General features: G+C 37.5%; 1 protein-coding gene across 3 annotated transcripts in view; it reads right to left on the bottom strand.

Moving 5' to 3' along the window:
* Positions 1-21,696, bottom strand: part of CENPI (centromere protein I) — a 56,757-nt gene that overhangs the window by 5,635 nt on the left and 29,426 nt on the right. For all 3 annotated transcript variants that reach the window (XM_070606651.1, XM_070606650.1, XM_070606652.1), the window contains 5 exons: positions 17,249-17,343; positions 14,179-14,314; positions 13,162-13,286; positions 11,324-11,372; positions 10,971-11,189 (listed from right to left, as the gene is read on the bottom strand). In XM_070606651.1, the coding sequence (XP_070462752.1) occupies positions 10,971-11,189; positions 11,324-11,372; positions 13,162-13,286; positions 14,179-14,314; positions 17,249-17,343 (624 nt within the window). The remainder of the gene's footprint in view (positions 1-10,970; positions 11,190-11,323; positions 11,373-13,161; positions 13,287-14,178; positions 14,315-17,248; positions 17,344-21,696) is intronic.

The following is a 21,696-nucleotide window of genomic DNA, read 5'->3' as shown; positions in this document are numbered from 1 at the left end:
AAATGAAAAAAGAATATAAAAACAGTCTCACACTTCCTGATTTCAAAACTTACTACAAAGTTACAGTAATTAAAACAGTGTGGTACTGGCATGAAGGTAGATACATGGACCAGTGGAACAAAATAGAGAGCTCAGAAATAAACTCTCATGTATACAGTCAAATGATCTTTGACAAAGGTGCCAAGACCACTCAATGGGGAAAGAACAGTCTCTTCAACAAATGGTGGTGGGAAAACCAGATATCCACACGTAAAAGAATGAAGGTGGACCCTTACTTCACACCATATACAAAAATTAACTCAAAATGGATTAAAGACCTAAACATAAGACTTAAAACTATAAAATTCCTAGAATAAAACATAGGGGGAAAGGTTTAAGACATTGGATTTTGCAATGATTTCTTGAATATGACACCAAAAACACAGGCAACAAAAGCAAAAATAGACAAAAAAAAAAAGCCAAGTGGGGCTACGACAAACTTAAAACCTCTACATATCAAAGGATACAATTAGCAGAATGAAAAGGCAACCTATGGAATGGGGGGAAATATTGGCAAATAATTTATTTGATAAAGGGTTAATATCCAGACTTTTTATATAAAGAACTCCTATAACTCAACAACAAAAAAACAAATAACCTGATTTAAAAAATGGGCAAAGGACCTGAACAGACATTTTCCAAAGAAAATACAGGGATGGCCAATGAGTGCATGAAAAGATACTCTACATCACTAACCACTAGGGAAATGTGAATCAAAACCACAATGAGATACTACCTCACACTCATTAGGATGACTATTATCAAAAAATCCCCAGAAAACAGTAAGTGTTAGTGAGGATATGGAGATATTGGAACCTTTGTACACTGCTGGTATGAATGTAAAATTCATATGGAAACATCTGTGAAAAACAATAATATTTCCCCAAAAAATTAAAAATAAAATTATCATATGATCCAGCAATTCCACTTCTGGGTATATACCCAAAAGAATTGGAAGCAAGGACTTGAACAGATAATTTTACACCCATGTTCACAGCAGCATTATTCACAATAGGCAAAAGTTGTAAGCAACCCAGAGGTCCAGGAAAGGATAAACAGATAAACAAAATGTGGTATATACATACAATAGAATATTGTTCAGCCTTAAAAAGGAAGGATCGTCTGACACATGAACGAACCTTGAAGACATTATGCTAAGTGAAGTAAGCTATTTACAAAAGGACAAATACTGTGTGATTTCACTTACATGAGGTACATAGAGTAGTCAAACTCATAGAGACTAAAAGTAGAATGAACGTTGCAAAGGGCTGTGGGGAGGAAGGAATAGAGAGTAATTGTTTAAAATGCACAGAATTTCAGTTTTACAAGGTGAAAAGAGTTCTGTGGATGGACAGTGGTAATGGTAGCACAATGTGAATGTAGTTAATGCCATTGAACTGTATACTTAAAAAGGGTTATTATGGTAAGTTTTATGTCATGTGTATTTAATCACAATTAAAATTTTAAAAAAAATTTAAGTAGAGAAAAATCAATGAAACCAAAAGTTGTTTCTTTGAAAAGATCAACATCATTGGCAAAGATTCAAATTACTAAAATCAAGAATGAAGGGGCCAGCCTGGTGGCATAGTGGTTAAGTTTGCACGCTCCACTTCGGCAGCCTGGTGTTTGTGGTTCAGATCCTGGGTGTGGACCTACACACTACTCATGAAGCTGTGGCAGCGTCCCACATACAAAATAGAGGAAAAGTGGCACAGATATTAGCTCAGGGACAACGCTCCTCATTAAAAAAAAAAAGAGTGAAAAGGGAGAAATCATTATCAACTTTACAGAAACAAAAAAATATTGTAAGGTATACCAATAAATTAAATAAATCATATGAAGTTGACAAATTCCAGAGAAACAACTAAATGTTGAGAGTGACTCAAGAAGAAACAGAAGATTTGAATAGAACCATAACAAGAAAAGAGGTTGAATAGTAATTTAAAACCTTCCCACTAAAAAAAGCCCATGATCAGATGGCTTCACTAGTAAAATCTACCAGATATTTAAAGAAGAATTAACGCCAATCCTTCACAAACTTTTCCAAAAAGTTGGAGGGAGAATACTTCCTAACTTATTCTATGAGGCCAGAATTAACCTGAAACCAAAACCAGACAAAGCTATCACAAGGAAAACCTAATATCCCTTATCCTTCACAAAATACTGAGAAATCAAATCTGGCAACATGTAAAAGGGATTGTTTCCCATGACCAAGTGGGATTTACCTCAGGAATGCAAAAAACATCTGAACATCAATTAATATAGCATACCATATCAAAAGAATAAATGGCAAAAACTACATGATCATGTTTGTAGATGCAGAAAAAGCATTTCATGAAATCCACCACCATTTCATGGTAAAAACCGTCAACAAACTAAAAATAGAAGGGAAGTTCCTCTACCTAATAAAGGGCAGCCATGGAAACCCCTAACATCGTCCTGGTGAAAAACTGAATTGTTTCCCCCATGATCAAGAAAAAGACAATTGGGGCCGGCCCGGTGGCACAGTGATTAAGTGCACACCTTCTGCTTCGGTGGCCCGGGATTCGCCGGTTCGGATCCCAGGTGCAGACGTGGCACCGTTTGGCAAGCCATGCTGTGGCAGGCGTCCCACATATAAAGTCGAGGAAGATGGGCACAGATGTTAGCTCAGGGTCAGTCTTCCTCAGCAAAAAAAGGGGGATTGGCAGCAGATGTTATCTCAGGGCTAATCTTCCTCAAAAAAAAGAAACTTGTCCATTCTTGCCACCTTTCTTCAAAATTCATTGTACCTGAGGTTCTAAGGAATGCAATTAGGCAAGAAAAAGAATAAAAGGCATCCAGATTTGAAAGAAGGAAATTAAATTATCTGTTTGCAGAAGACATAATCTTATGTATAGATAAACCAAAGGAACCTACTGAAAAGCTATAAAAACTAATTAATGAGTTCCACAAGGTTTCAGGATATAAGATCAATATACACAAATCAATTACATTTCTATACAGCAGCAACAAGCAATCCAAAAATGAAATTAAGAAAACAATTTCATTTACAGTAATATCAAAAAAATAAAATATGCAAGAATAAATTTAACAAAAAGAAGTGTAAAACTTATACTCTGAAAACTACAAAACATCATGGAAAAAACCTAAAGAGGACCTAAATAAATGGAAAGGTATCCTATGTTCATAGATTGGAAGACAACATTAAGATGCCAATACTATCCAAATTGATCTACAGATTCAAGGCATTACCCATCAGAATCCCAGCTGGTTCTCTGTAGAAACCGACAGGCTGATTCTAAAATTCATATGGAATTTCAAGGGGCCAAGGATAGCCAAAACAAGCTTGAAAAAGAAAAACAAAGCTGGAGGTCTCATATTTCCCAATTTCAAAGTTTATGACAAAGCTACACTAATCAAGACAGTGTTGTACTGGCATAAGGATAGACATAGATAATTGGAAAAGAATTGAGAGTCCAGAAAGAAACCCATAATCTATGGTCAGTTTATTTTCGACAAGGGTGCCAAGAGACACTTTAGTGGGGAAAAGAATAGTCTTTTCAACAAATGGTGTTGAGACAACCAAACAGCCACATGCAGAAAAATGAAGTTGGATACCTATATCACATCCTATACAAAAATTAACACAAAATGGATAAAAAAATCTAAATATGAAAGCTAAAACTATAAAATTCTTACACAAAACATAGGAGTAAATCTTCATCATCTTGGTTTAGGCAGTGATTTCTTAGCTATGACATCAAAAGCACAAGTGGTACACTAACAACAAATTATCCAAAGAGGAAATCAAGAAAATAACCCCATTTACAATAGTTTTAAAAAGAATAAAATATTTAGGAACAAACTTAACCAAGAAAGCGAAAGACTTGTACACTGAAAACTATAAAACACTGATAAAGGAAATGAAAGTCTACACAAATGGAACGACATCCCATATTCATGGATTGAAAGAATTAATATTGTTACAATGTCCACACTAGCCAAAGCAATGTAAGGATTCAATGCAATCCCTCTCAAAATCCCAATGGCATTCTTTATAGAAACAGAAAAAACAACCACAAAATTCATATGGAACCACAAAAGACCCCAAATAGTCAAAGCAATTTTGAGCAAGAAGAACAAATCTGTAGGCATCACAATTCCTGATTTCAAAATATAAAACAAAGCCACAGTAATCAAAACACTATGGTACTAGTATAAAAAGAGACACATACACCAATGGAACAGAATAGAGAGCTCAGAAATACAACCATGTGTCTACGGTCAACTGATCTTTGACAACGGTGCCAAGAATATACAATTGGGAAAGGATAGTCTCTTCAATAAACGGTGCTGGGAAAACTGGGCATCTACATGCAAAAGAATGAAATTGGATCCCTATCTTACACCATTCACAAAAATTAACTCAAAATGGATTAAGGACTTAAATGTAAGACCTAAAGAAAACTGTAAAACTCCTAGAAGAAAACAAACGGAAAAGGCTTCTGGACATTGGCCTTGGCAATGATTTCTTGGATATGACATCAAAAGCACAGACAACAAAAGCAAAAATAGACAAGTGGGACTATATCAAACTAAAAAGCTTCTGCACAGCAAAGGAATCAATCAACAAAATGAAAAGGCAAACTACTGAATGGGAGAAAAGATTTGCAAACCACATATCTGATAAAGGGTTAATATCCAGAATCTATAAGGAACTCTTACAACTCAACAGCAAAAGAACAACTTGAATAAAAAACGGGCAAGAGAAGTGAAGAGACATTTCTCCAAAGACGACATACAAATGACCAACAGGTGTATGAAAAGGTGCTCAACATCACTAATCATCAGGGAAATGCAAAGCAACACCACACCAAGATATCACCTTACACTTGTTAAGATGACTTTCATCAAAAAACAAAAGATAAGTGTTGGCGAGGATGTGGAGCAAAGGGAACCCTTGTACACCGTTAGTGGGAATGTAAATTGATGCAATTGCTATGGAAAACAGTGTGGAGGTTCCTCAAAAAATTAAAACTATCATATGATCCAGCAATTCCACTTCTGGGTGTACATCCAAAGGAATTGAAATTAGGGTCTTGAAGAGAAACCTGTACTCCCATGTTCACTGCAGCAGTATTTACAATAGCCAAAGACATGGAAGCAATGTAAATAACCATCAACAGATGGATGGATAAAGAAAATGTGGCATACACATGCAGCCATAAAAAAGAAGGAAATCCTGCCACTTACAATGTGGATGAACCTGAAGGAAATTATGCTAGGTGAAATAAGCCAAAAACAGAAGGACAAATACTACATGATACCATTTATCTGATGAACCTAAAACATCAAACTCACAGAAGCAGAGAGTAGAATGGTGGTTGCCAGGGGCTGGGGCGGAGGACGAAATGGAGGCATTAAAAAAAGTACAAATGATAAAAGAAAAACTTCATAAATTAGAGTTCATCAAAATTAAAAACTTATGTCCTTCAAAAGACAGCAAGAAAAAAATGAAAGTAGGAGAAAACTTTTGCAAATCACATATCTGATAAATGACTTAACTCTAGAATATAGAAATAACTCTTATAAGTCAATAACAAGACAAATAACCTAATTAGAAATGGGCAAAGGGTCTGGATAGACATTTCTCCAAAGAAAATATACAAGTAGGCAATAAGCACATGAAAAGATACTGAACACCAATAGCTACCAGGGAAATGTAAATCAAAACCACAATGAGATACTACTTCCCACCCTCTAGGAGGGCTAGAATAAAAAAAACCAGATAATAACAAGTCTTGGGGAAGATATGGAGAAAAGGGAACCTTCATACACTGCTGGTAGGAATGTAAAATGGTGCAGCTTCTTTGGAAAACAGCCTAAAAGTTCTTCCAATAGTAAAACATAGAAATACCATACGATCCAGCATTCCCACTCCTAAATATATACCCAAGAGAAATGAAGACATATGTCCACACAAAACCTTGTACATAAATCTTTATAGAAGCATCATTCAGGGGCCGGCCCAGTGGCGCAGCAGTTAAACGCGCACATTCCGCTTTGGCAGCCCGGGGTTCGCTGGTTTGGATCCCGGGTGCGGACATGGCACCGCTTGGCACAATATGCTGTGGTAGGCATCCCACATATAAAGTAGGGGAAGATGGGCACAGATGTTAGCTCAGGGCCAGTCTTCCTCAGCAAAAAGAGGAGGATTGGCAGCAGTTAGCTCAGTGCTAATCTTCCTCAAAAAAAATAAATAAATAAGCATCATTCATGATAGCCAAAAAGTAGAAATAACCCAAATGTCCATCAACTGATGAATGGATAAGCAAAATGTAGCGTATGCATACAAAGGAATATTATTTGGCAGTAAAAACAAATGAAGTACTGATACATGCTATGGCATAGATGAACCATGAAAACATTATGCTATATTTTCAAGTATCATGTCTGACTGAGCAAGGGAAACAATAGAAAAAACAAACAAATGGGACTACATCAAGCTAAAAAGCTTCTGCACAGCAAAGGAAACCATCAACAAAATCAAAAGACAATCTAACAAGTGGGAGAAGATATTTGCAAACCACATATCTGATAAGGGATTAATATCCAAAATATATAAAGAACTCATACATCTCAACAACAAAAAAACTAACAACCCAATTAAAAAATGGGCAAAAGATGTGAACAGACATTTCTCCAAAGATATACAGATGGCCAACAGACACATGAAAAAGATATTCAACATCACTAACTATCAGAGAAATGCAATCAAAACTACAATGAGATATCACCTCACTCTCATCAGAATGGCTATAATTAACAAGACAAGAAACAAGTGTTGGAGAGGATGTGGAGAGAAGGGAACCCTTGTACACTGCTGGTGGGAGTGCAAATTGGTGCAACCACTATGGAAAACAGTATGGAGTATCCTCAGAAAATTAAGAATAGATCTACCATATGATCCAGCTATTCCACTGCTGGGTATTTATCCAAAGAACACGAAAACACAAATGCATAAAGACATATGCACCCCTATATTCACTGCAGCATTATCCACAATAGCCAAGACTGGGAAGCAACCTACGTACCCATCAAGGGACGAATGGATAAAGAAGATGTGGTATATATACACAATGGAGTACTATTCAGTCATAAGAAACGATGAAATCCAGCCATTTGTGACAACATGAGTGGACCCTGAGAGCATTATGCTAAGTGAAGTAAGTCAGAGGGAGAAAATTAAATACCATATGATCTCATTCATACATAGAAGATAAAAACAATGACAAAGAAACACATAACAGCAGAGGTTGGATTGGTGGTTACCAGAGGGGAAGGGGGCAGAGAGGAAGGTGAAAGGTGTGATTATGCATATGTGTGTGGTGATGGAGTCTATTCAGTGTTTGGGTGGTGAAGATGATGTCATCTACACAGAAATAGAAATACAAAACATTCCACATCTGAAATTTATATAATGTTATAAACCATTGTTACTGCAATAAAAAATTTAAAAAACACAAAAACGTTATCCTAAGTGAAAGAAGCCAGTCACAAAAAACTCTATGTTGTATGAGTTAATTTTTATGAATTTCCAGAATAAGCAAACCTACACAGATATAAAGTAGATTAGTGTTTGCCTGGAAATGGGGAGATGGGGAGACTGGGGAGTGACAGCTAAGAGGTATGCGATTTCTTTTTGGGATAACGAAAATATTCTAAAATAGATTGTGGTGACGGATGCACAGCTCTGTGAATATACTAAAAGCCATTGAACTGTGTACTTTAAATGGGTGACTTTTATCATATCTGAATTATATCTTAGTAAAGGTGCTAAAAAAGGGAAGAGACAGAACATTTTTAAAGTGCCCATATCCTTTAGAGGTATGTAATGAAACATTTACAGTACAATTGTATAACATTTGCTATTTGCTGCAAAATAATTGAGTGTAAAAGTGGATGGGGAGCTAGCCCTGATGGCCTAGTGTTTACAGTTTGGTGCGCTGCACCACAGTGGCCTGGGTTCAGTTTCGAGGCACAGAACCACACCACTGGTCTGTCAGTAGCCATGCTGTGGCGGCAGCTGACATAGTAGAACTGAAAGGACTTACAACTAGAATATACAACTATGTACTGGGGCTTTGGGGAGGAAAAAAAAGAGAGGAAGATTGGCTACAGATGTTAGCTCAGGGTGACTCTTTTCCTGCAAAAAAAAAAAAAAAAAACCAAAACAAAAAACTGGATGGGAGTAGAGACTGAGCTGGGTGATGGGTACATGGGGGTTCATTATACTATTCTCTCTACGTTTGTATTTACAAAATCAAAAAAGTTTTGTAAAAAAGGTAACAGAGCTAACGCTATGGTAAGGAATGACAAAATCTATGATAAGGGAAGTCAAAATCTAGATGAGAACCCAGAGGGTAAACCTAATACTCAAAGTCACTCTTGGCCTGAGGAAATTTGCCAATCCAGAGGAATCAGCTGCAACACTGAGATGCACTTCCATAGTCTCAAAGGGCTAAGGTGAGTAAAGTCAAAGCACAGGGTTTGCCCAAAGTGGGAACTCTTATAAACCAACCCCCACTTTAAACCAGAAACCCAAGGTAAGAGTTCACCGGAAGTAAATTAGCCTTCTCACAGACTTGCAGTCTGTCTGTGTATGGTCTGAGGAATCTCAGGCATAGAACTTGGATTAGGGGGGGTCCCAGACAAAGAGCACCCCTAGGTTCCCATGAGAAGCAAATGAAAGTCCTCTTTGCAGGAAGATACCATTCTAATCTTCCGATTGTTTCTACAAAAATATTCCAGGTGTCCAGCACATGGTCAAAGACAACCAGACACAAAAAGAAACTACACAACACGAGGTAGCAGCAGCAAAAAAAGGAGGCAAGAGAGATAGAGACACAAAAACTTGTGCTATTGGAATTATCAGACAGATTAGAAAACAATGTTTACTAAGTTTAAAGAAAGGAAACATCGGATGGAAAAAACAAGCAGCGTTAAAAATGGCTATCTAAAGACAGAAAAAGAGAAAAGACGGAGGAGACGAGGATGGAAGTGTGATTTCTATAGTTTAGAATTTGGAATCATGTAAATATTTTACATTTTCCAAGAATCAAATTAAATAAGAAAAAAAGCAATCTCTAAAACATGAAAACAAACTGAAACAAATGTACCTAACTGTATGTAAAATACAGTATGTGCACTGTACATTTTTTGTAGGATTTAGTCCAGAGGTTAAAAGAACTAAAAATATTTCAAATTTCATCCAGTAGCCTCATTATTAATATTAACTTGAAAAAAGTTCTTATACATTGTATGATAAATCAGGCAAGTTATTACAAAGGCAAGAAAAAGAGGAAGGAATATCAGAAAATCACTAACTATACTGTAGCCTCTGAAACTCCTCTACGTACTTTAAAAATGTAATTTTTATTCAAATATTGAAATCAATCAATATGTTTTTGAAGGCCTACATATTACTTGTTTCATGTTCTGGTCATTGACTACATTTCAAAACCTCATCTCCTACCATGCTAGTCTAGCCCTGTGGCTCTCAACCCTTGTTGCATGTCAGAATAATTATATTTAAAAAGCAGATCCTGGATGTCACTCGAGTTATTAAATCAGAATCTCAGGGTGGGAGCAATCAAGGATGTATACTTTGGAAAAGCACCCTGGGTACCTCTGCTGCTCGGTCAGGGGAAAACCCCTGCTCAAGCCCTACAACTCTACTTAAGTTCCTCAAACATGATATGCTCTCACGCAGGGGTCAGCAAACCAAGGCCCACATCCAGCCCAACGCCTATTTTTGTAAATAAACTTTTACTGGAACACAACTATTCTCATTTGTTTACCCATTGTCTATGGCCACTTTCATGCAACAATGGAAAGGCTGAATAGTCTTGACAAAGACCACATGGCCTGCAAAGCCTAAAATATTTACAACCTGGCCCTCTACAGAAAAAGTTGGCTGTCCCCTTTTCCTCAAATACTGCTCCTGTCTTGGCAAGCTCATACTCATCCTTCAAAACTCCAATTAGCATCACTTCTGTAAAGCCTAAATTTGGTTAGCACTCCTGGATATTTGTTAATCGTCCTCTGTACTTTCCCTATACTACCCATCATTCTTTATTCTAAGATACCTGTTTAATTCCTCTTCCCTGACCAGACTGTAAGCTCTAAGAGGGCAACACCGAGATGTATCTTGTTCACCACAGTGCCTGGTTCATTGCATATGTATATTAAATACTTATTCAGTGAACATCTTCCCCCCTTTTTTTTCATTTTGCTAGATTTCTCAATGTTCCAGCCTGTTGAGGGAATTCTGAATCCGGATTCTATTGGTGTATTCGTAATCCCATCCCAGTTGTGTCATCTACACATTTCATATGCACACCATTTGAGTTCTTCCTCTAGTCACTGATAATGTTGAAAAGGACAGGGCTAATGATAAAGTCTTGAGAAGACCCTCCCCTGCCTGCATAATGGTATCAACCCATTAAATCAGCAGTCTTTGGCTAAGACTCCAACTCTAATTATAATATTATCTAGCCTACATTTTCCATCTTGTCTAGAAGGATTTTATGAAAGCTTCAACTTCTCTACAGCCTTTTTGTACCTGCTACCACCTCTACCCAAGCAGAACTGAAATAATAACCATTCCCTCATCTTTCTCACAACTGTACCTTTTCTCACTTCACCACACTGTATTTTAATAATGTTGACAAGTCTGTCTCTGCCACAAGCCCAAGCTCTTGGAGGGTAGAGACTTAAGTTAATTTTGAATCCCCAGAGTCTAGCACAATGCCCAAAATTTGGCTGATACTCAAAACGGAATGACTGAACACGTCTTGCAATTCACAGACACTAAATCTGTGGTATTTCCTGTTTCTGCCATCATAGTATTCCTACAGACAATCTAAAAATCCTTTAAATACCCTTACCTGTAGCAGAAAGGAAGCAGCATAACTCAATAGAGCAGGGTGATAGACTAAATTTAAACTGCTTTTGTATTGTGCTACTCCAGCTTTTTCTAAGACTTCGGGGTCAATATATAATCCTTTCTGGAAGGGTTTGGATGTCCACAGACAACCAACCATGGCTGTCAAATAGTGATTAAATTCTTGATAGGTCTTGTTGCTGAAATTGAACTCTGACTTTGTCTATTGGGAAAGAAAAAAAAATTGTCATTATTATCTGTTCTCCCTTTCCTTCTTATTCCCAACAGGTCATATATATATATCTGGACTCAATTTTTAAGCAATGGTGCTTTAACACAGAGGTTTATCATCCATACCTTTTGTACCAACTCATTTTTCTTTGCAGCAGTCAAATTTGTACGATACCTAAAAGGGAGAACAAAGAAACTTTTAACATTAAATGCCTTTGAAATGTAAACATAAACAAAAGCATACATTTTAAAAATAAATATATGCAGATATGCACATACACAAATATCCACCTGTCGAGTTAAGGTTTTTATCCTTTTGTGGTATTCTCCTCAAAGAATAAAAATTAACAGAGGCTCAAATATTGAGTTGAACATTTAAGACATGCACTTGACTGTTTGTAAATTATACTTCAATAAAAAAATGAAGGAAATGCTTTTAATATTTCACTATTAAAAAATTAATAAAGGCTCAAGGGGCAGGCCCTGTGGCCGAGTGTTTAAGTTCATATGCTCCGCTTCGGCAGCCCAGGGTTTCGCCAGATCAGATCCTGGGCATGGACATGGCACCGCTCATTAGGCTGTGCTGAGGCGGCATCCCACATGCCAGAACTAGAAGGACCCACAACTAAAATATACAACTATGTACTGGGGGGATTTGGGGAGGAAAAAAAGGAGCAGAAAAAACAATTTTTTTTAAATTAATAAAGGCTCAAAAGCAGTCAGTCACTGATATAGAACATACTTTTTCTTTTTCTTTCTTTTTTCTTGGTGAGGAAGATTGGCCCTGAGCTAACATCTGTTGCCAATCTTCCTCTTTTTTTCCCCCTCCCCAAAGCCCCAATACATAGTTGTATACCCTAGTTGTAAGTCATTCTAGTTCTTCTATGTGGGATGCCACCACAGCATGGCCTTATGAGCAGTGCTAGGTCCATGCCCAGATCCAAACCAGTGAACCCTGGGCCACCAAAGCAGAGCATGCAAACTTAACCACTCAGCCACAGGGCTGGCCCCAGAACATATTTTCTTAATGTGGAAAAAAAAATGTGCAGTACAAAGGCTAAAGGGGAAACTTACAAATGTAATTTTTTTGTCTGAGAACTAATATCTAATTAATTTTAAAAAAACATTTTAACTTTGGTATAGTCCTACAAGTTATGCCAAAAGGGTCTACACTTATCAACTAAAAAGAGTAATTTCAGTGCGTGTGAAAGAATTAGAGGGATAAGAAATAATACCTATGGTTTCATACATGTGGCAATAGCTCCTCGTGTCTCCCAGAAAATGTTCTTTTTACCAGAGAAGCAACGTAGACCTAAAGCAGTTGTCAGCAAATGACAAATGTTTCTTTAAGACACAGCAATGAGAATTAACAGTGCTCAATGCAGCTGCACCATTGAACAGAGGGTCCTTATTTTTTCTTTAAGACCGGCCCTGAGCTAACATCTGTTGCTTATCTTCCTCCTTTGTTTTTCTTTCTTTCTCTCTCCAAAGCCCCAGTACATAGTTGTATATCCTAGTTGTAGGTCATTCTAGTTCCTCTATGTGGGATGCTGCCTCAGCATGGCTTGATGAGTGGGGCGTAGATCTGTGCCTGGGATCTGAACCGGCGAAACCCTGGGCCACTGAAGCAGAGCATGCGAACTTAACCACTCGGCCACGAGGCTGGCCTCAGAAGACCCCTTAACTATGAATTTTTTTAATCCATATTCCCCTAGAGCGACATTTTAAAAACAACACAGTTAAAACAGCTCCATGTTGGAAGGTCATTCCCAAAAGAAAGCCATGTTTCCTACTTCCAGAGGCCCTGGCAGAAAATGGATAATAATTTTATTGCATTTAATGTTCTAATATTATATACAACAAATTTATTGTGGCATATTTAAAAGTTATAATTTATTGCATAGTTGAAAATGAAGACAGAATTATGATATACTAATTTGTAAAATGGTAAAAGGGCTTCATACCTGTGCATAATGTAACAGAGCTGGTTCAGGATACTGGAATCCAGGCTGAGGAGTGCAGAATAGAAGATCCCAGGAGGAAACAACACCACTAATGGAAGGTTATAACTTATATATACGTCACACACCTTTGGGAAGAATGATAATATCAGTACATCCAGATTATTCCCCAGAACTCCTCCACCAAGTTCACCCAAAGAATCATCAATAGAGAATAGGCGATAATAGAACATCAAGTTTGGGCCTGCCTGATTCATAAATAGAATAGGTAGCCACAAGCCTGCTTAAAATTGTACCTCACCAAATATCAGCCTTACCATAGAGGATTATTTCTAGAAGATCTTATTAAAATCTTGCATTTCTTTCTGGGAAGAGATCTTAGAGTTGGGGAGAAAGGGGAAGGGAGCATTTCTTCCCCCTTAAGTCCCCAAAATACTGATTTATCATATTAGTTAGCTGTCAACCTGGAAAACAAAGGAGCATGCTTCTAAACAAACATAACACAACTAGGTATTAGTGAAGGGAGGAAGCAAGGAAAACTGAGATTAGCAGGTACTTCCTAGATAATGCTTCTGTCCAAGTTGAATACTATAAAAGAACAGAACAGGACCGGAATCATAGGTACCGGGAGAAATAAGGTGGTTAAAAGGTGGGAGTGGAGAGTTGAAGAAATAATAAAGTATTTTCGTTTTTTGCCAGGGGTTGGGGATGTACAATGGATGAACAAAAAGTGATGCTAGAGACAGACTTCTGTCTAGGGCTAGCATTATTCAGGGGAACATCTATCAAAGTGGTACCTGGACTTTTCAAAAAGGAAGCATTTGGTTTTTCCACTTTGTTTTATGAAAGTCAGTTATTCAGGCAAGAATACAATCATTAACTTCAAAATATGTAGCTTATTCTAACTATGCTAATAAGGTCATAGCCAAACTTCATGGTTGTACATAAAATTTAAGTAAGAGACCAGTAAAGAAACAGCCACCACAAAAATCTAAACAGGGAAAACGGAATGCGTGCTACCTTCTCATAGAAATCCAAAATGAAGTGCAGCAAGAAAGTGCTGTTGCTTTCTAAGCGCATTGCAGTAGTGGACAGCCACCCTACATAGCGGATCAGTTCAGACACGGAGTTCATGGAGCCACCTAAAGTTGTCTCTCTGCAATAAGAAACCGTGACATTCAGATCCATATTAGCAAAAGGCTTCACAATTTCCAAGTTAAAGCTGGATAACATATAGCAAAAAGTTGTCAGAGATTTCAGAAAACGATCAGTGCTCCAATGTATAATTCACTTTTTCTTAAACCACAGTGATTCATCATAAACTACACAGCCCTCTAGGGAGCAGTTAAGTGAATTCACAGAAGAGCCTCAGCAACCGCTCTACTAGTAAATACCAGAGAAATAAAGGATTAAGCTCCAGACAGACTTTAGATAATATTACCAATGTCCAGGGACCATAACAGTCAGCAAATTAGTTTCTAAGTACCCAAATCAAAACTCAGTTTTGCCTGAATTCCTGAGCTAAAATGCCGTAAAAAATATTTTCACTCCAATTTAACTGGAATTCAATTTAATCCTAAAACTGAATTAGTAAAATTTTTGGCATCTTTCATTCTTCCAGTAAAAACCAGATCTGGATATTTTATATTCTTCTCAGGTCAATGAACTGTGTCTCTTTAAATCACACATGGGTATAACTGGTTCAGCCCATTTATCTACTTACCCTGTCCTTCAATTTACTGTTGAGTGGATTAGGAAGAGACCTAGAAATGTGATTACAGAGCTTTCCGCTCTGATCTAGGTAGCCAACAATGGTTACGCACAAGGGAAAAGGCACAGTATATAGTCTTAGAGCTTGAGATGATGATGATAACTCTACCACTACCCACTGCCATGATGGTTCAGTGCCAGAGCAAACAGGGAAAGATCAGGAGACCATCCAAATAGGCGGGCATCCATATAGTCAGCCAGCTATGTGCAAAACTATATTTTAACTGTGATTTTTGGCAGCACTTGGCAAATGCGTCTGAAATCATTTGAAACAATGGTGATTGCTCAGAACAGCGTCTTTTGAAGTGTTTCTCTATAGGACACTACTGGCATTTTGGATGAAACTATTCACTGTTCAAGACTGTCTTCTACTTTCCATCCACTTGCAGCACATTTAGCACCCATGGCTCCCACCTACTAAATGATGGTAACACCCTCTCCCAGTTACCATGCCAACCAAAAATGCTTCCTGGTGAACCACTGCTGAGCAGGGTTTCCCACCCTTCTCTCCTTGTGATCTACAACTACAATTTACTCCCTCTTTGACAGTTATATGGCATATGGACATACGATGGAAACAGGGCATTACACCTATATAGCCAAAAGAGAAGGAATTATTGAGAACTTAAGAGCTATATTATATAATGTCAAGTAGTATTATGACAAGCAAAGTTATCTACATTTATGTCCATTTATTTAAGAATTTTAGAAAGCAGAGCTCCTTTTTAAATGCCCTCCCCAAATTTATAACACTAATTCTAAAAGGATCCTTGGATTTTGGGAAAGAAAATATAGAAATTTTAAGTTGCCTATATCAGGGGTAACTAAAACTTACATTGCAAGTTGGCCAAAGATTATAGATGCAAACACACTATTCTTATTAGAACTGAGGTGTTCAAAGAGGTTAAGCATTTAAACAAAAATTCTTTATGATAGTGGTTCTCAAACTTCAGCTTGCACCAAAATCATGTAAGTATTTGTTAAATCACAGACAAACGGGCCCTACCTCCAAAGTTTACTTCAGTAGGGTCTACGGTGGGGCCTGAGAATCTGCATCTCTAACAAGTTCCCAGGTGATGCTGATGCTACTGGTCCAGGGACCACACTTTGAGAAGCACAGCTTTATAAGATGCTTTCACTTCCCGCTAATGCTGCACTTCCCTCTAAAAGTGACCACACATACATGATGTATGGAAGCACTGCAATAATGAATATGAAGAATTGAAAACAATTTTCCAGGCTACTCCCAAGAAACTTCTATTCTCCATTCTCCTATCAAAGGAGGAGATGACTATAGGGATAAAACATATAGAAAAATGAGTCTGGGTTAATCTAACCAAGCTAACTACTAGCTATTTGCAACTGAAGTCAAAGTCTTTACCTTATGAAGTAAGAATGTGACTGATACTATAGTGAATGTGAACACCGATTAGATATTGAAGATATTAAGAACTACTAATTTTTTAGGTGTTGTACTGGTATCATTTTTCACAAGTTGAAAGAATGCCTGGGTTTGGCTTTAAAAAAATCTAGTATAGAGGAGGAAGAAAGTGAGGGTGTTATAGATGAAAAAAGTTAACCATGAATTGATAACTGTTGAAGCTGGATGAGGCATACATGGGGGTAACATTGTACTATTTTCTCTACTTTTGGTTATGTTTGCAATTTTCTACATATAAAATTTTTAAAAATTAATATTAAAAAATAATGTGCCTAATAGTAGAATACAGCAGCCAAAGCTTTTAGGTAGAAAGAGTCAAAACATATTGATTAGGCAGTTCCTTGAAATTCAGCCAGTCTTTTATTTTCACTTTGAGGGTAAAACACACATTTAATAATAATCATCATAATGGAAATTTGGGGTTCTTTTTTATTCCAAAGTGAAAATAAATTAATGTATAATGACCGAAATACATCTGAGAAACATAAAAAAAGCCGTACAGCAAAGTGACAGATTTTCCTAGCCATAATCAAAATTGACTCTACATACACGTAAGAATACATTTTATAAAGTGAGCTAAACTGAGTGGAAGCCAAAGTTGCAAGTTCTAACGTCAGTTTTCCAATGTTTTGCTACATTAACTCTTGCAAGTCACTTAGGGGCTTAGGGGTTGCTTTCTGATTTATATAATAGAACTTGAAGAACGAACCTTCCTCACAGGATTGTGGGGAAGAAGAGTGAAAAGTAACAAAAATTTGTTTAGAAAAGTAAGACTAAGCATGTACATGAAATAATTAGGTCTCACGCCACACTATTAAACTCCATACGCCAACATTTTTCTATAGATCACCTATTGTGGAGGGTTGTAAGATAACTCACAGAGGACTGTTCATCACAGGTTTCACGTGGATGTCCACAGAAAGACACAACAGCCAGTTCTGCAGTAGCTCTTTCAGACTCTGAAGAACACTACACTGAGGGGGCAAAACAAAAAAATCATTTGTAAAATCATTCAGACATACCATCGTGTTGAGAACTAAAAGACTAAAGCAGAGGCTTAGAGGTGGAAGGAACCATGGAGATGACGGCATCCAATTCAGAACCCAATGGCTGCTGCTCTGACCTAATCAGTCTCCAGGAGATAGATGAATGCAAGTACAAGTTTATTTTGCCATTTTCTCTACAAGAAACACACCTCTACAGGGCTGTCCCCAACTTATCAGCCTAGGAAGAGATTCTTGTATCTCTAAATTACAATCAATAATAACATAAATTACACCACCAAATACAGCATCACCCACTCCTTATTGTCTCCACTCAGCGATCCTTTGAAGTTGCTACAGATGAGTTTCCCCTTTGTGTCTACAACTACAATTTACTCCCTTTTTTATGGTCAGAAAATTTATCTTATCTTCTGTGACTGTGGAAAACAAACAATTCTAGTCTTTCCTTTCTCAGGCCTTGCCTCGATTTCCCAGGGCCGTGTTCACACAAAAAATATAGTCTTGACAGAAGTATGCCTGGGGCTTTTATGAGGATAAATCATAATATCTATAAATTTGAAAGCGATTCATGCCATCCCAAAACCTTATACAAGAAGCCTTTCTTAAACATCCTTGATAGACAATGGTCTAGATACTATTTGAGTAACTCTAGCGATAGGGTACTAACTGCTACTTCATAGAAAAATCAATATTTTTTTTAGAAATGAACACCTTGCATTCAGGTTATTAAATACGTTCAAGTTGAAAGTAACCTTGGAGTCATTTAAAACAATCTTATATTTTGGCGTCAACCAGGGAATTTAACATTTGAAAAGGTATTCAATATTACTATGTCATATTCAGAAAGCAAAAATCCTTAATTCCCCACCCACTTACTGCACCCCATCCAGCCCCCACATTAAAGGAAGGCATGAGATTTTTATGTTTATGAGAAGGGGATATTAGTTAAAAAAAAAAAAGGGTTGAGAAACACAGCTCTACCCTACATATGAACCTTCTCTACATAAATATCCCCAGTAGACAGACATTAAATCTCTGCCTGCCCTACTCCCCTGTTGGGAAATATACTACCTCTTAAGGTCCTTTATTCCATTTAAGTCTGGTCTACCTATAAGATACTGCCCCATATCTAATCCTGCCTCCCACAGCCACACAGAAATCTATTCTTCCCATGTGACACTCCTTCAATCATTTGAAGGGGACCAGAAAATCTTAGTCTTTTTTTCCTCCAGGCAAAATATCCCTGGTTCCTTTACTGTCCCAAGCTAGAAATCTTGAGGTCATCTTGTGTTCTTCATGCTTTATTTCCGGTCACCAAATCCTATCATTTTTTTTCCCCTTCAAAAATGTCCAACTTACCCATTTCCTTCCAATCCCTTTATAACTACCCTAGACCAGGACTTCACATCTCTGAGATTACTTTATCCTCCTAGTTGGTCTTCTTTAGTCTTGTCTCCCAAACCCCAATTCTTTCTCCATGGCTGCCAGACTCTTGTTATTTAAATAAGCCACCCACTATATCCATCTTCCTTCAAAGAGCTTGCATCGCACATCCCTTTGGCAAAGGAACAGCAGTATGTATCAAAGTCATGAAAATGTTCAAGCCTTTTCCTTTCATCCAGTAACCTCACTCCTGGAAATGTATGCTAAGGGAATAGTTCAAGAAGAGGAAAAAATCTAGATTATGAAGCTGATCAATACAATTATCTATTCCTACAATAGAAACAAATTAGAAATAATAATAAGGAAAAGATTAAATAAATTATGGTATAATGTCCATGGACTATGAAGTCACTTTAAAAATATTAGGAAGACTATGTGGAAATATAGAAATTGTTACACATTAATTTTGTAATCTGATTTTTAAATTTATGCCGACTATGTTTGTAATTATATAGGAGATATAAATCAACATGGATAAAAATTTGAAAATTAACAAGCCAAAATGAAAATAGCAATGTTACAGTAGATCTGCGTGTTTTTCCCATTCAAAATTCTTCAGTGAAAAAAATTGTTTGCTGATAGGCACAACTGGCTAGGCACAAACAAAAGCACTGAAAATGTAAAAATACTTTACTAGATTTTTTAAAATATTATTTATTAGAAAGAGTAATCAAAGTATGCAATAACACAGCAATAATTAGTTACTAAAAGCCTCAGAAATCAACTGCATTTTTGGCTAATTCCACCAAATGTCACATTACTGTATCCTTAGTCACCACTCAGAATGGAAGCCCCTTTGGTCACCTATCCTTTCTTGTGCTCTATTCTGCTCTGTGCTTCTTTCCCCCTTTCACTGATCCCATCCTTCCCAAATCTTTCACTTGCAGTTTCCAGAACCTCCAGTCCAGGGTAATCTAAACCCACACCTTCATAGTTGTCAAAGTATGCTTTCTGTGTCTTCTTACACCAAACATATCTGGCTCTCCCTCACCACCCAACTAGGACACTGTTTTCTGTGAATATATTTCCATATCCCACTTCAACACCTGGAGGTAAGCACTGTCCTAGCTCCCCGTTACTAATAAGAGAACAGGATATAAGCCCTTTCTGTGAGAAGATAAATACAAAATCAGAAATGAGTCTCCTGGGGCTGGCCCTGTGGCTGAGTGGTTAAGTTCGCTCACTCTGCTTTTGTAGCCTGGGGTTCGCCAGTTCAGATCCTGGGTGCAGATCTAGCACCATTCATCAAGCCATGCTGAGGTGGCATCCCACATAGAGGAACCAGAAGAACCTATAACTAGGACATACAACTATGTACTGGGGGGCTTTGGGGAGAAAAAAAGAGGAAGATTGGCAACAGACGTTAGCTCAGGGCCAATCTTCCTCACCAAAAAAAAAAAAGAAATGAATCTCCTTTTAAAAAGGGAGTCGGGGCCGACCCAGTGGCATAGTGGTTAAAGTTTGCACAATCCGCTTTGGCCTGGGGTTTGCAGGTTCAGATCCCGGGTGCAGACCTAGCACCACTTATCAAGCCATGCTGTGGCAGGTATCCCACATATAAAATTGAGGAAGATGGGCACAGAAGTTAGCTCAGGACCAATCTTCCTCAGCAAAAAGAGGAGGATTGGCAACAGATGTTAGCTTAGAGTTAGTATTCCTCATCAAAAAAAAAAAAAAAAGAAAGGAGTCAGCTTTTTTTTATTGCAGTAACACTGGTTTATAACACTATAAATTTCAGATGTACATCATTATATTTCAATTTCTTTGTAGATTACATCATGTTCAGCACCAAAATACTAATTATAATCCATCACCACATACGTGTGCCTAATCACCCCTTTCAGGAGTCAGCTTTAATGAAAAAGATACTATAAGAAATCAAATGAATCTGGTCTTTAATGACGTGTCACAGAAAAAATTGCCTTGTTTTACAAAACCGTCGGCCCTCCGTATCCATGAGTTCCACATCCGCGGATCCAACCAGTTGCAGATCAAAAGGCCTATGATGGTTGCATCTGTACTGAACATGTACAGACATTTTTTCTTGTCATTATTCTCTAAACAATACAGTATAACAACTATTTACATTGTTTTAGGTATTACAAGGAATCTAGAGATCATTTAAAGTATACGGGAGGATGTGCATAGGTTAGTTATGTGCAAATACTATGCCATTTTATATAAGGGACTTGAGCATCACTGGATTTTGGTATCCACAGGGGTTCTGAAACCAATCCCCTGCAGATATTGAGGGACCACTGTGTTTAAAAATATTTTGTGAGCTACAGAACCTCATTAGCTAAATTACTGCTAACATTAGCTAAATTTGTTAGGCTAAGGTCAAAGACCCCCACTTCAGATTGCACTTTGCTATAGCCAGTTTTTGTCATGAATTTGACTATCCTTTGGTTTTTTATACACAACACAAAAGCTATCTATCTTCAACACTGTTTCCAAACTATTACTCCTCCTTTCTTATGTAAAAAACCCTCTCTCCTTTTATGTTTATAGTATCCAACTACACTAGCTTTTACTTTTTATCCTTTCATACCTCTGCTGTCTACCCCCTGAAACTCATCTACATTCATTGAGGACCTTAGCACTCTCTGTTTCATGTCCTGCCATCAACACCTCAGTATGTCAGTGTCCACGAAGATGATCCACCCAATACTTTGCGTTCACAGTTTCTTGACCTCAAACTAAATAACCTTCACCTTCATTCTACCTTAGTTATACACTCCCACAGCCACACACTAGACTTTGTCATAACCTGAATCGAACCACCACCGAAATCTACTACTATCCTTTCTTTGTCATGACTTCCTATTCTTCCAGCATTCTGACACCCCCACCTCCAACTATAGCTCCTCTTGCTCTTCA

This window comes from Equus przewalskii, chromosome X (assembly GCF_037783145.1).
Source record: "Equus przewalskii isolate Varuska chromosome X, EquPr2, whole genome shotgun sequence".
Classification (NCBI taxonomy): Eukaryota; Metazoa; Chordata; class Mammalia; order Perissodactyla; family Equidae; genus Equus; species Equus przewalskii.
The sequence above is the reverse complement of the archived record's forward strand: the minus strand, read 5'-3'. Positions and strand labels throughout refer to the sequence as shown.